The sequence below is a fragment of the Pelodiscus sinensis genome, chromosome 26 (assembly GCF_052426305.1).
Source record: "Pelodiscus sinensis isolate ZL-2025 chromosome 26, ASM5242630v1, whole genome shotgun sequence".
Lineage (NCBI taxonomy): Eukaryota > Metazoa > Chordata > Testudines > Trionychidae > Pelodiscus > Pelodiscus sinensis.
Window position 1 is genome coordinate 8,510,773 of NC_143077.1, and position 14,323 is coordinate 8,525,095.

At 47.5% G+C, this 14,323-nt stretch overlaps 1 protein-coding gene across 2 annotated transcripts in view; it reads left to right on the forward strand.

Annotated features, from left to right (window-relative positions):
* The window catches only part of LOC102448601 (protein argonaute-1), a 61,304-nt gene extending 51,371 nt beyond the window's left edge, over nucleotides 1-9,933 (forward strand). For both annotated transcript variants that reach the window (XM_075909047.2, XM_075909048.2), the window contains 4 exons: nucleotides 1,518-1,652; nucleotides 3,213-3,314; nucleotides 4,766-4,965; nucleotides 5,896-9,933. In XM_075909047.2, coding sequence (XP_075765162.1) covers nucleotides 1,518-1,652; nucleotides 3,213-3,314; nucleotides 4,766-4,965; nucleotides 5,896-6,004 — 546 coding nt within the window. In that variant the 3' untranslated portion in view covers nucleotides 6,005-9,933. The remainder of the gene's footprint in view (nucleotides 1-1,517; nucleotides 1,653-3,212; nucleotides 3,315-4,765; nucleotides 4,966-5,895) is intronic.
* The last annotated feature ends 4,390 nt before the right edge of the window (nucleotides 9,934-14,323 follow it).

The window sequence follows — 14,323 nt, forward strand, 5'->3', positions numbered from 1 at the left end:
CATAGTGCTGTTACCTTTGGCGGCAGCGTGGCGTGGGTGGGGGGCAGGCGGCTTCTGCGAGAGCCGGTGTTCATGGGGAGCCACCTCCCCTTCCCCCTGCCCCTGGGTGTAAACATATAACTACTGAAAATGTCAGTGGTTACATGGTTACCCCAAAAAGGCTTTTTAGCATCTCTAATGTCCACAGCGCACAGTCATAGATTGTAGGGCTGGAAGAAACCTCAGGAGTCATCAAGTCCAACCTCCTGCCCAAAGCAGGACCAATCCCAACTCAATCATCCCAGCCAGGGCTTTGTTAAGCCGGGACTTAAAAACTCTAGGGATGAAGATTCCACCCCCGCCCTAGGCAACCCATCCTAGTGCTTCCCCACCCGCCTAGGGAAACCGTTTTTTCTAATATCCAACCTAGACTTGCCCCCACTGTAACTTGAGCCCATCGCTCCTTGTTTTGTCATCTGTCACCACTGAGAACAGCCTCTCTCCATCCTCTTTGGAACCCCCCTTTCAGGAAGTTGAAAGCTGCTGTCACATCCCCCTCACTCTTCTCCTCTGCAGACTTCTCAGAGTCTCCAGTGAGGAGTCACGTTTGCCGGAAGGGCAGGGACTGGTGCCTGCCTCTCTCCTCTCCCCATCCCCAAATAATTGTCTAAAGCAGCATTTCCTCCCCCCCCCCCTTTTGGGAACCAGGGCCCAGCTTGCTGCTCCCCTACCCTGTGTCAGGGAGAGCTTGGGGACTGGTGCAGGCCCATAGACCGGCCATTGAGAAACACGGGTCCAAAGGTCACTACTGGGTGCACGGGGATGTGAAGCAGCTTTCACGCTGTGTGTGGGCAGAGCTGCTGAGAGGGACCAAAGAAGCTTTGGCGAAAACCCCCTCGGGGTTTCCCTGCAGCAGTGGCTGAATGACACTGGAAAGGTGCTTAGAGAACTTGTTTGACGGTTGAGGCCTGTAGTGGTTGTCCCATCGCCAACAGCCCTAGTGCCGTGCGGTGAGGAGAGGCAGGCACGTGAGCACAGCAGATGAGCTGGGACAGTCTAGTACCTGGATGTCCTTGTGCCTGAGACGTCTGCTGAGCTGCTTGTTTCAGTGCCGCTGGCATTAAGGGCAGCATGATTCCAAATTCCCTTTCTCTGCTTGGGTTGGAGAAGACTAGTCCCAAGGTAGCTGAGCCAAGAATATACAAGGGAGCTGTCCCTTGGCGAACTAGCTGCTGTCCTGCCAGCACTAGGGATGTAAAATCCCCTTTAATTGATTAACTGGTTAAATGTAATGTCCCCTGTCTGAGCAGCTGCAGCAGCCCCTGCCATAGGGGGTGAGGAGCTGCTCCAGTCCGTACTGATTAACCAGAACTGGTAAGCATCACTCATTAAAGTTGCTGCTTACCACTTAACCTTTGACATCCCTAGCCCGCATGGCCACATAAAGGTGCAAAGGCCCCTGTGTTGGCTCAGTCCAAACAGCAGCGGGGAAAGGCTGCATCTCCTGACCCCCCCATTCTGTGCATGGCCTCCTGTAGATTCTTCACTATGAGCTGTTGGCCATCCGAGACGCCTGCATTAAACTGGAGAAGGACTATCAGCCCGGCATCACGTACATAGTTGTCCAGAAACGGCACCACACCCGCCTCTTCTGCGCGGATAAGAACGAAAGGGTGAGAATGCCCGGGCTGAGGGTGGGAGGGAGGGCCGGGGTGGGGCAGATCGATGAGTTGCCAGCCCTGCGGGGAAGAACCTGCCTACCCTTGTGTGGAAAGCACAGTGGTAGCCAACGGGGCAGCCCTCTCTGACTCCTGGAGCACGTGCCCCCTGTGCTGGCTCGAGAAACCAAGCGCAGTTCACTTGCATTGACGTGCTCCTCGGGGGCGAGTCTCGAGGGACAATATTTAAAGAGCAAGTATCAGAATGAAAATACTTTTTAGCGTTTCCTCGCTTGAGGGGTTCAAACGAGGATGAAGGCGGAGGGCTGTGGAAACGGGTTGGATCTTTGCCATTCCGGCTGTTCTCATTGTGCGAGCAGCAAGCTGCCGAAAGCGCAACGTCTCCATTTCTCTCCCCTGCACGGGCTGCGGAAATGGGGCTTTGAACAGTCTCAGCAGGGGGTAGTAGGGAGGCAAGAGGTTAACTCTCTTAGGTGAAACCCCCATTTGGAGCCAAAACGGAGCTGGCAAGGGGGCCCCCCCTGAGGACAACCCGGTAACCTTGAGAATTGGAGGCTTTTTCCGACCGTGGCGTAGGAAGGAGAGCGGATGCACGACACAGGCGCCTGGGTATGGGGCGATTGACGCTCTTGGCAGAGCCCCTAGAATTTGACTCCCGAAAGTCCATTTTTGCAATAGGAAGGTGCAAATATTGGGCACTTCTTTCCCCCTCTGCGTCCACTGGGAACGTAAGAGCAGCCAGACTGGGTCAGACCAAAGGTCCATCCAGTATCCTGTCGGCCAACAGTGGCCAATGCCAGGTGCCCTTAGAGGGAGCGAACAGAACAGGGAATCATCAAGTGATCTATCCCCTGTTGCCCATTCCCAGCCTCTGAGCAACCGAGGCTAGGGACTCCATGCCATAAGAACATAAGAACGGCCGTACTGGGTCAGACCAAAGGTCCATCTAGCCCAGTATCCTGTCTACCGACAGTGGCCAACACCAGGTGCCCCAGAGAGGGTGGACCGAAGACAATGATCAAGCCAACCCATCCTGGCTAATAAGTACTGATGGATCTAATCCCCATGAATTTAGCCAGATCTTTTTTGAACCCCGTTAAAATCCTGGTCTTTACAACGTCCCCTGGTACCCCTCACGCTGTCCTCCAGTGCTGGAGCTGCAGGGAGCCCTAGTCACCCTGCTGCCCTCCCTGCACAGAGGCTGGATTTGGTCCGTTTCCCACCTCCTGAGACTCGGGAAGCGCCTGTCATGGGCACTGCAGAGCCCTGTTCTGTAACTGGTGTGTTCCGAGATCCCTAAAGGATGGAGCTGCTGTGACTGGGACCTGCCATCGTGGGCTCCTGGAGAGCAAATGGTCCCTGGCTCTCCCTGAGCCGAGAGGTCGCATGGGCATCCTGCCAGGCCTGCAGCTAGTTAACTTGGCGCGGGGGGACTCAGGAGAAGAAAGCTCGGACAGAGCTGGAGGGAGGCGGCGGGTTCGAGACAGCCCCGGGGCTGTGCCTCTGTCAGTAGCCGGAGGATACAGCGCTTGTGTGTCTCTCCCATCTCGGCAGATCGGCAAGAGCGGGAACATCCCGGCTGGAACAACGGTGGATACGAACATCACCCACCCCTTCGAGTTCGACTTCTACTTGTGCAGTCACGCAGGCATCCAGGTACCTAGGAGCCTCCTCCTCTCGGGGCCGGAGAGGCGGTTTGCTGAGTCTGCCAGCACCCTTAGCCAATCAGCTACAGTCTCCTTGCCTTGTCCAGTCGTCCTCCTTAAAGATCCCAACATCCCTTTCACCGGCATATGGCTGTTAACACTAGGGCCTGGGCCAAACTCTAGTGGAAGAAAGCTGGTGGTCTCTGCCCTGTAGCTTCAGTTGGATGCAGCGGGAGGTGTTCTCTTCTCTGAGCAGGGATGGTGTGAGATATATTTGCAGCGGGGAGGAGGAACTTGTTAAATATTTCTGTCCAGAGAGGCTGCCTGTCCTGGGCAGCAAAGGTTGCTCCATTCTTAACTGCTTACCTTTGTACTACGTGGCCTTTTCACTTCACTCTGGCCCCTGGATACCGGCTAGGGGCTGGTTTGCTGGAACCTGCAGCTTCTAGTTCTCTTCCTAGGAAACAACCAGCCCGAAGCGCCAGCCCAGCTGAAAACTCAGAGCTAGGTTTCTGTGCTGGACAGGCTCACCAGCTCTGAATTCCTGCTGATGCTCCTGATTGTCAGGAGGGACGTGGAAACCCATCCTTGCATGGACTCTGGGCAGGGAAAGTGACGCAGCGTCTGTCTGCTCTGCAGCTGCTTTTAGGGGGCCATGAACAGCTGGACACTGCATTGGCAGCTGAGAGTACCGCAGGCTGCAGACGCTCCTCTGCCGCTCTCACACCTGCTTCCCCTTTGGAGGCTCTTTGGCTTCTTTCCTCTCACTGCAAGGAGTGCAGGCTACAGGCTACCCAAGAGCTGGAGGGAGCCACTGCTGGATCCCCGTGTACTGTGAAGGGTCAGGAGGTGACTCCAGCCAGGAACTCCCCCCGCTATCCCCCCCGGCAATGACTTGCCACTGATGCAGTGGTGCTGTGTGGGGGAGGGAAGGGCTGGCCAGCTGCAGTTAGTGCTTTGCGTTTAGCTTCATCCAAGGGTCGCAAAGGACTTCAGTGCCTCCCAGGACCCCTGCTCTGCAGCCTGCGAGTAGGGAAGCCAATTCCACAGATGGGGCTGAACTTGGCTTAACTGCCCTTGTTCCAGTGAGGTGCTGGCTGCCTCGGGGACAGAACACAGGGGTGCCCTTGGCCCGCTCTAACGCCTGCCCCGCGTCGCTTTCTCTTCGGCGTGTGATCACGCTAAGGAAGCTCTGCTGGGCCTGTGAAGAGAGAGGCAATACTGGGGCATCTGCTTCCCCGGCTGGCTTGTCAGCTCGGCAGCCTGCTCCCTGCAAAAAGCATCTTTCAGCGCAGCCTTTGAAGCAGTCTCCTGCTCAGACTTTTGGCCAGGTTCCCAGTTAGTTTGGGGGGGTAGAGGGCATGTGTGCTTCCTTCCCGCCGCCCACGGCTGGCTCTGAACACACGATGCACTCAGGCAGCCTCTCCAACTCTTCCCCCTGCCCCCCTTCCTCCTTCCCAGGGTACGAGCAGACCTTCCCATTACTACGTCCTCTGGGACGACAACCGGTTTACAGCAGACGAGCTGCAGATCCTCACGTACCAGCTCTGCCACACCTACGTGCGCTGCACCCGCTCAGTCTCCATCCCAGCACCAGCATATTACGCCCGATTGGTGGCGTTCAGAGCGCGGTACCACCTCGTGGACAAAGAGCATGACAGGTGAGTGGTGCCGTGGTAGGCCGACACTCATGGGCTGCACCGCCCCCTCGGATGGCCTCTAGAAGGCCCTCACGGTAGGAATTGGGGTTGGGGGGGGGGGAGGCGAAGAGTGGGGCAGTGGCATGTTCATGCCCACGCTAGCACAGGCAGCCCGCTGGTCTTTGGGTCTCAGTGTGTATTTGGTTTCTACAGCAGACCCACCCCCTCGCCTCGGAGACCTAGGGAGCAGTTCTGGGCTGTGCACAGAACTCTCAGCCCCCCAGGTTGTGCGAATGGCGCTTGCTCTTCCTTTCTGTCCTCCTGGGCTGCTCTGAGGATGGAGCGGCAGCCCCGAGGGCCTGTCTGAGTTGCATCAGCCCTCCTGCTCTACCCTTTGAGGTTCTGTGCTGCATCCCAGGGCTCTGGCCTTCGGCAGACCTCCCCAGCCTACCCCCTTACAAAGGGGCTTAGGAGAGAGCTCTCAGAAGGCAGCCTTACAGCGGTGGTGCCTATGATAGGGGAATCCCTCCCCCAGCTGGAGCCAGAACTTTTAGCTCCTTTGCTGCTTTGGCCCTTCCAGCCTGTGTAAACGGGCTGCACATCTCATCCCTGGGGCCTTAGTCCAGCCCTTTCTGCTGCGGGACAGGACATTTCTAGTTCTCCTGCATATTGATGGTGGTGCAGGACTGAGGATCCGGGACACTAAACCTGTTAATACGCAGCTGGGGTGCAATGGCCAGTGCTTGTCATGCTGCTCCTAGCTGTCTAACTTCGCTCCCCTCCCCACCGCTTGCCATAGCTACCCACTCTTGTCACTTACTGACCCTCTGAGCGCTTTCGGGCAAGGGTTGCTTTCTTTTCATTAAGGACCTAGCGTACTGGTCCCGGATGGGCTTTCAACGTGCCCGCACTGCTCATGCTAAATAATCCGATTGTGTTTTGCACTTTCAGTGGAGAGGGCAGTCATATATCTGGACAGAGCAACGGCAGAGACCCACAGGCACTGGCAAAGGCGGTGCAAGTTCATCAGGACACTTTACGTACCATGTACTTTGCTTGAAAGCCTAACTTCTTTTACCTCACTCAAGAAAGCTTTCAGATTTGTAGGAGCCATACAAAAACGGAAGCATCGAGACACCTTCTTTGTTCCACTGAGAATCACGGCAGGGGGCAGCGTTGCTTGAGGCAGGAGACCAATACCACATGCAGGAAGCGAGAGAGACCAGACACCTTCGTAGTATGGGACGAGGCTAATTATTTTTCTGGTTTTGCAATTCTTCACCTGACCAAACCAATGAAGGCGTTTAAAGAAGGGACAAAACGGAAACAGAAGCAGGTTTTCATTTTAAAATGCAATACACTATAGACTTCTGACTGCAGAACAGAGGAAATGTCCTCTGTTGCCAAACAGATGCTGGTTGGTATTTGGGGGTGGGGGTGGGGGGATTTTTAGAGCCTTAAACAGAAGACTAGATTTATAAACTAATATTTTAGGATACAAGATGCTTTAATGGGTTAAGGAAAAAAAAACCTAGTTTATAGGAAAATTCTAACACTAACCTTTTTCCCCCCCATATAGTGTAAGGCACCCTAGCACTTAGCTCGGAACTGATGAAATCTGTCTTCCTTCTGTTAAAAGCTAGTTAGCTGCTGCCATATGAAGCAACAGTCACAGACTTTTCCTTGGGTGAGTGCCTTACTACGATGCTGCAAAATTTCAACGTTTTTATCTTGTACGGAAAAAAAATAGGAATCTTGTCTTGGTGGTGGTCCGTATTTCCAGCCGAAGGAGTTGATTTTATATTCATAAAAGTTACAGTTCGTGTTAGCTCACAACCTCACAATGGTTAAACTCCATTGAAAGATGTGCACTTTCATATAGGACAAGTTTAATAGCTGCTGACCCATTTTTGTTTCCAATGTACTACTTTGTTATTTAAAACTGCATTTCTGACAAATGGGGGCATTCATCCCATGAGGGCAGAAATCTCCAGATTAGTATTTTTTTTCTGAATTTCTATAATGATGGACACATCGGGATTTTTTTTACTAAGCATTATTTTTATATGATACGAAGTCTGTTGCCAAAATTCACAAGTCATTATCATTGTCAGAGTTTACATCACTGAACTTCCTGAGACTTTGTAGGTTCATGCCAGAGAATCTTACTTCCTGTCCAACGAGCGTATTACTAACTGCAGTCCATGCAGCTTTGTAATGTTCTTGTGTATCTCCCATGTGTCACGTAAATCCATCATGTCTTTACGGGCTGTCTGCTTTCTAAATTACTATCTGTCCAACTCCAGCATGTTCAAACCATCGTGGTAGATTCCGCTGCTATATATTGCTGCTCTGTGTACTGCAGATGTTATTGATTTCATGCCACGGGGTTTTTAAAATCTGAAATGCTGCCAGATTGTTTATCAGTCTGAAGAAGAAATGCATTTTACTGTCCCTGGGACTTTCCTACTGATTTGTGCTCAAATTAAGAACAAAGTGTGAGTTTTTACCCCTACCAGTAACATGTTGACGGCATCTTAAACTCATTTTGCTGTATGGAATGACCCTTCTGTGTGGAAAGCTGCGGTAGCTACTCACTCGTTGCAACAAATGGACAACACAATATTTAAGCATGCACAAATTTTCTTCAGGAGAAGGCACGCTCTGTCCATCCAATTACTGGACTGACAAGCAGAGCAGCTCCTGCCATTTGACTGCCAAAGCAAACCAGTTGTTAAAAACCTAGCAAACACTGTCCTCTAATGCCCCTGACTATGAGCACAGTTTGATTTCATACCTTCTGATATTTAAAGGAGCAGTTCATAAAATCAATTCAGAGCACCTTCATCAGCATGCTCTATTCTAATATAATAAATTATTTGTACTCCCCTCCCCAACTGGGCACCCAGTTTGTTAAGAATTGAAAGATCAGTATGCTATGCAAACTAACTGTTGAGCCTAACAGTGCCACATTGTGTGAAGAGCCTAAAATTAGCATGGTTGTACTTTTTAAGACTGCAGTGTTTGGATTATGTTCTCCTTTCCATCTGGTATCAAACTCCCCTGCTGTGTGTGTGCATGGGGTGGAGGCAGGCGGCCAGGTGGTGTACATGATTGGTAGGATATCTAACTCTTAGGGTGGGGGAGAGGTTAGAGACTAGGGAAGGTATCAACACTAAGTGAGATGCCTATGTTCCTTTATACAAGTGCCTGCATAGTGACACAAAGTCAGCACCTCTTCACTCCTTTCCCAGAACTCCACTCGGTATTCATAGAAAGCAGGATGATCCCACAGGGGATAAATCCACCCAATCTTGTAGCAGAAGGGTTCTAATTAAGGATATTTAAGTGTAGGTCACACATGGTTGTGTGTGTATTCCCATGTTCTCCACATCCCTGCTTAGCTTGAGGTTCTCCTTGAAACTGAGATCATTCTCCAGCATGACCAGGGAACGTACCTTGCTGCTGTTGTAAGGTTCAAAGGGTTTTGGTTTTCTAATTTTATTTTTTGTTAATGGTTTGGTGGGGTCTGGAATTCTGGAGTGTCTTTTTGCTAGCTGTGGCACAGCTCCTGCCATGATGAACCAGTTGGAGTGAGAGTGTGTGGACATTTACAGACACCGCTTGTTGCTCTGAGACCACTTTTTAATTAAGACTTGAAATGGAAAATGGACCTGAAGATTTGCACTCATTTGTGAGGTGGCCGTTCCCAGACAACTAGGGATGAAGACACGCTGATGTAGGACCTGATTCTAACAACTCCTACACACCAGCTTCCCAGCTCATGACGCGCTTAGCTGAAAACCTTGCAGATCATGTTCTGCCCGTATCTCACCCCGTGCACATTGGATTTTAAACTCATTTTTTTAAATCAAATAAATTCTCTAGTGAATGGGCGCTGTGAACCATGTTTCCATTTCCAAAAGGTTTCAATGGGTTAGATTTACCTGCATGTTATGTGTATTGGATTATGCACTGTACCTTTAACATGGCTTCTGTAGTCTGTATTTCTACCCTTTTGTTGTCTGAAGTACAAAGCAGTAACTGCATGTTGGGGGTGCTGTGCGTTTTACTGCCCAGGGCAGATAGGTGTTAACCCATATACATATCACGATTTATAGTTAGGTACACATATCCCATGTAAGCAACTCAGACAGCTCCTGTGAGTTCCTGAATATGCACATGTCCCTTGTACAACTGGAAACATTGCCAAGCGCTTGCAGTTTTGTTGGAAATGAAATAATTACAGTTTAACTTTCAGTCGTTTAATGAGCTTGTTTACATTATGCTTATATCTGAACAACTGGGGGTGTCTAGGGGCAGAACATACCTCTCAAAAGAACTTGAAAGGAGGACAGAGGGTGTTCTGATATTTGCAAGTCTGAGATGCTATGATACTTAAAACTGAAAAGCTTGAACCTTTATAAGCTCAAGTGTTCAACCCTGCAAAAATGCAGTTTTCTTTTTGGAAAATTAGTGCAAATAGAAGACTGGGTGGATTCCTTTTGGGAGGGGAAGAGAGACAGCAGAACAGCAATAAAAAGTGAAATACATATCTTGCGCTTGTGATTTGCACTTCAAATATTTGTGAGAGAAAATGGTTGGGGATGCCAGTGCTTTTGTGTTCAATTTCGAACCCCCTTTTGTACCTCCTTATTCAAGTAAGTGTTAAACTGTACATAGATGTTCACAAGACACTCGATTTGCGTTGTTTTTTTTCTTCTCCTTGTGTTTGTGTGTTTGCTTTAGATTGAACTTTGTATGGTCCATTTGTTAAATAGATATGAGCAGTTGTTGTACAGTACTTATTAAGAAACCAAGCAGCAGCACAACTTATTTTGTAAAGAAAATAATGGCTTATATTTTAAAGGTTGAATATCAATTTTTGTATGAGGGGAATTAAGATGGGTAAAGAGTAATGCTAGCTTTGGATTAGGCCAAAAGAAAATACAGAGCCACCTCTTTATTAAAAAAAATAATTAAAAAGTTCCAGAACACTATTTATATTTTGCTTTATTGCTTCTGTGGATTTTTTTTGCCTTGGTTCTGATTTATGCTTGCAATTTTACCTTTGCAATCCCAAGTGTCTAATCCTGTAATTGTTGGCAGAAGACCTAATAAATAAAAGGAATGTTAATATGTTGGGGTAGCACTTCTGAGTGAGATCCAGTGGACAACCCCCTGGGGAGAACCACATACACTGTGGTAGAAACATAATCAAGAAGGGTTTGAGTACAAACAGAAACACTCAGCTGTACTTGAATTGCATCAAATACTACAGGGGTCTCAAGTCTCCTTGGTTTTCAGCCTACTTTAATTTCAGGAGAGGAAAACATTGCAAATAGTTCTCTTAAAATTTCTTGGAATGTGGTAACTAATCCAAGTTTATTAATAGGTGACCTCTCTCTGTGACTTGTACTCAGGTTATTAGATATCAGATAGCAATGTCACTGAAAAGGTAACTTTTTTCCAGAATTATTTGGCCTGTGATTCCAATATCACCTGATGTTTCCAGAAAGGTAATGTACAGGCCAATATATGTTCTGTAGATTGTATTACATTCATTACAAAACCCAATTTGGGAAAACTATAATATTTAAATATTATAAAGTAGAATATATTTGTTTAGTCAGGAGTTTCCTTCGTTTCTGTAATTTACATCTTCCCACATGATTTTCTTTAATTCTTTTAAGTTCCAGAGCAATACAATTTGTAAGCTGTTTAGTGAAACCTCTTTATACAGACAGAACAGAGCCATAGCTCCTATTTGGACAAACAAAGTTTGGGTACGGGAAAGACTTCACATTTAATTATGGAGCTAGAACAGAAATTAGCTGCACTGCATTCCATATGCTAGATTTGTTATCCCACCTCAAGATTCATTAAGGTTTGTATGTGTAATCCCATTCTCCAGATATGTGCCTTAGAGCTTACCATCTTCTGAATTCTTTATGGACTACAGTACTTAATCCCCTCAACAGCCAAGAGCAATGCACCATAGCGTAGGGATTTACGAAAGTAGGTAGCTTGTTACCCCTAATGAATCACTTGGCTGTAGATGTGGTTTGCCTTTTCTATAAGTATTGACCTAACTTTTAAAAGTGAATTGAGTGGGTGATTGTGACTTATTCAATAACAGAAAACCCTATCTAAAAGAATGTGTTGGTTGCTGATAGCAACTGCGTGTGTGATTAACTGTTAAGCCATAGTGAAGGGAACAGTTACTTTACAGTGTATTTTTGAGTGGATGCCTCTGAAGGACTCATACAAATCTTTCACTGACTTGTGCCGGAGATTGATCTTTTGGTGTCTGATTTAGCGGGTCTAGTAAGGACCCACTAAATCAAATGCCAAGAGCACACGTGGTTGGTGCTGGTATGCCTCAGTTTGTGAGGAGTTAGGGAAGCTAATGGGAGTGTTTGCCTCTGTTGCCCTCCCACTGTAAAGATGGTGACAAGCTCGGCTTAAGATACATCAACTATGTTATTTATGTAGCTAGAGTTGCATACCTTATGCTGACCTTCCAGATCTGGTATAGATCTGGCCTGAGTCTAGGGTGTTCAGCAGCTTGGAGTGTCTGAAATTATGGGTTGATAGTGCAGATGCTGGTAGGCCACGTTGAAGCTAATAGACACTGCTCTTAGCAAGGCATGTATTAAATGAGATGTCCAGGGGCAGCCCAATGAAGAACATTTGAATGTGGAACTATATTCGGTTTTAATGGAATCCTCAAGCTGAACAGACATGAATTGTTCCTTATTACAAAGGGAATCCATGAAATACCACTATTAAATGTAAACCGTTTTTTGGCCGTTAGGGAAAGTACTATCATAAAGGAACAATATGTATTTGAAATCTCTAGACTGTGTGTTCTGAATTGTGCATGCTTCAGAAAAAAAAGCTGCTGCTTAGGCTAAAGAAGCGGATAGCTGAACAACATGCAGCTTCAGCCTGTGGTTCTTTATCAGGGCCCAGAGAGTAGCTATCGATGGTTCAGTCATACTGGAAGGGCATAATGAGTGGAGTCCTGAGGGATCAGTTCCGGGGGTGGTTCTGTTCAATATCTTCAATGATTTTGATAATGACATAGTACATTTATAAAGTCTGCGGCTGAGATCAACCTGACGGCTTGCGGGTACTTTGGCGGGTAAGATTAAAATTCACCTGTCACAAGAGTAAATAATACTTAGTCCTGCCATGAGTGCAGGGGAGTGGACTGCACGAACTCTTGATGTCCCTTCCAGTTCTGTGTGTCTCTGTGGGTGGAAATTAGCATCAGATGTTACAAATGGCCTCTTCAGAGAAACATCAGCAGAAACTCAAGTGCTTACATGATTTAAAGCATGTACAGGTGGCAGCGCCCTTCTCTTCCTCAACTGAATGTTCCTGACAAGCTTGTTAGTACTAAGAATTACTCTGAAGGGAAAATAGGCTCCTCTCAGGACTTAAGTTACGGAAATAGAATGTTGTTTGCTTTTAGTGTATAGTTTTTGAGTCTTTTCCTCATGTAATTCTTGGATTAATGGTTGTTTAAGTTCAAACTTGGTGATCTAACCAGCTCTAATGTGGGCAGTGGTACTCTTAGTACTACGAACAAGTCTAGACCCTGTAATCCATGTTCTGAGAGCTAGCCCTTGGACCTTATTTGAGACATTCTCCCATGCTGTAACCATAAGAACGGCCATACTGGGTCAGACTAAAGGTCCATCTAGCCTAGTATTCTGTCTGCCAACAGTGGCCAATACTAGATGTCCTGGGGGAGGGAACACAACAGATAATCCTCACATGATCCCTCTACTGTTACTCATTTCCAGATAAACAGAGGCTAGGGACACCATTCCTACCCACCCTGGCTAATAGTCATTGATGGACCTAACCTCCATGAATCTATCTAGCTCTTTTTTGAACCTATTAAAGTCCTAGCCTTTACCACATCCTTTGGCAAGGAGTTCCACAGATTGACTATGCTCTAAGTAAAGAAAAACTTCCTTTTCTTTGTTTTAAACCTGCTGCTTATTAATTTCATTTCATGACCCCCCTAGTTCTTATATTGTGGGAATGAGTAAATAATTTTTCCTTATTCACTTTTTCCACACCTGTCATGATTGTATAGACCTCTATCCTATCCCCCCTTAGTCTCCTCTTTTCTAAGATGAAAAGTCCAAGTCTCTTTAATCTCTCTTCGTACGGGACCTGTTCCAAACCTCTAATCATTTTTGTTGCCCTTTTCTGAACCTTTTCCAATACCAATGTATCTTGTTTGAGATGAGGCAACCACTGCTATATGCAGTATTCAAGATGTGGGTGTACCATGGTATTTAAGACCAAAGCAGACTGTGAACCAAAAAAAAAAAAAGACTGTGAACCATCTTCCCTAGGAGCTCTCCTCACCTAGACTAGCCAGGCAAAGCAGTGCTCAGCTGAAAGCTGTTTGAAATGGGCACTCTCTTGATTAAAATTAGGAAATGTGACCCTATTGCGAATAAGCTGAGAGAGAGCTGATCCGACCTAGAACAGGGCTTACCTGGATAATATTTCAGGGTATGTCTACACTACCCCCCTAGTTCGAACTGGGGGCAGGTAATGTAGTCATACGGAGTTGCAAATGAAGCCCGGGATTTGAAGTTCGGATTAGGAAGCCTGGCACGAACTAACTAGTTCGGATTAGGCTTCCTATCCGAACTAGCTGTACGCCTCGTGGAACGAGGCGTACAGCTAGTTCGGATTAGGAAGCCTAATCCGAACTAGCTAGTTTGTGCCGCGTGTAGCCGCGCGGCACGCAGTCCGAACTAGCCGGCATTTAAAAATGGCGCCAGCCGGCTTCATGCAAATGAAGCCTGGGAAATTCAAATCCCGGGCTTCATTTGCAACTCCGCATGACTACATTACCCCCCGTAGTTTGAACGAGGGGGGTAGTGTAGACATACCCTTAGAGGGGTAGCTGTGTTAATTTGTAACTGAACAAAATTAAAAAACAGCGAATAGTCCTGTAGTACCTTAGGGACCAACGAAATATTGTGCAGCCATTTTCTAAGAGGAAAGAGCTTCCCACGGAGAGGACAGATGCAGGTCATGACGCAACTTCCCTTGCCTAAGGCAGCAGTAAAATTCTGTGGAAAATCCAAAGTATGTTTTCCAGTACATCTTGCTTCATCTGTTCTGCTGCTGCAGGCACAAGGGAGTTCCTGCACTAACTCCTATAGAGCACATGCTCTGTATTCAGTAATCTTGCATGTAGAGAGCAGGCATTCCTCAGCCTTGAGGAATCATGGCTCTGCACCCCTGAGAGGTAAAGAATTTGCTCTATTTATTTTGTGTCAACTGTGGCTGAAGAGACCCACCAAGTGAGACAGTGTCATGTTTTCAAGGTGGTGTTTCA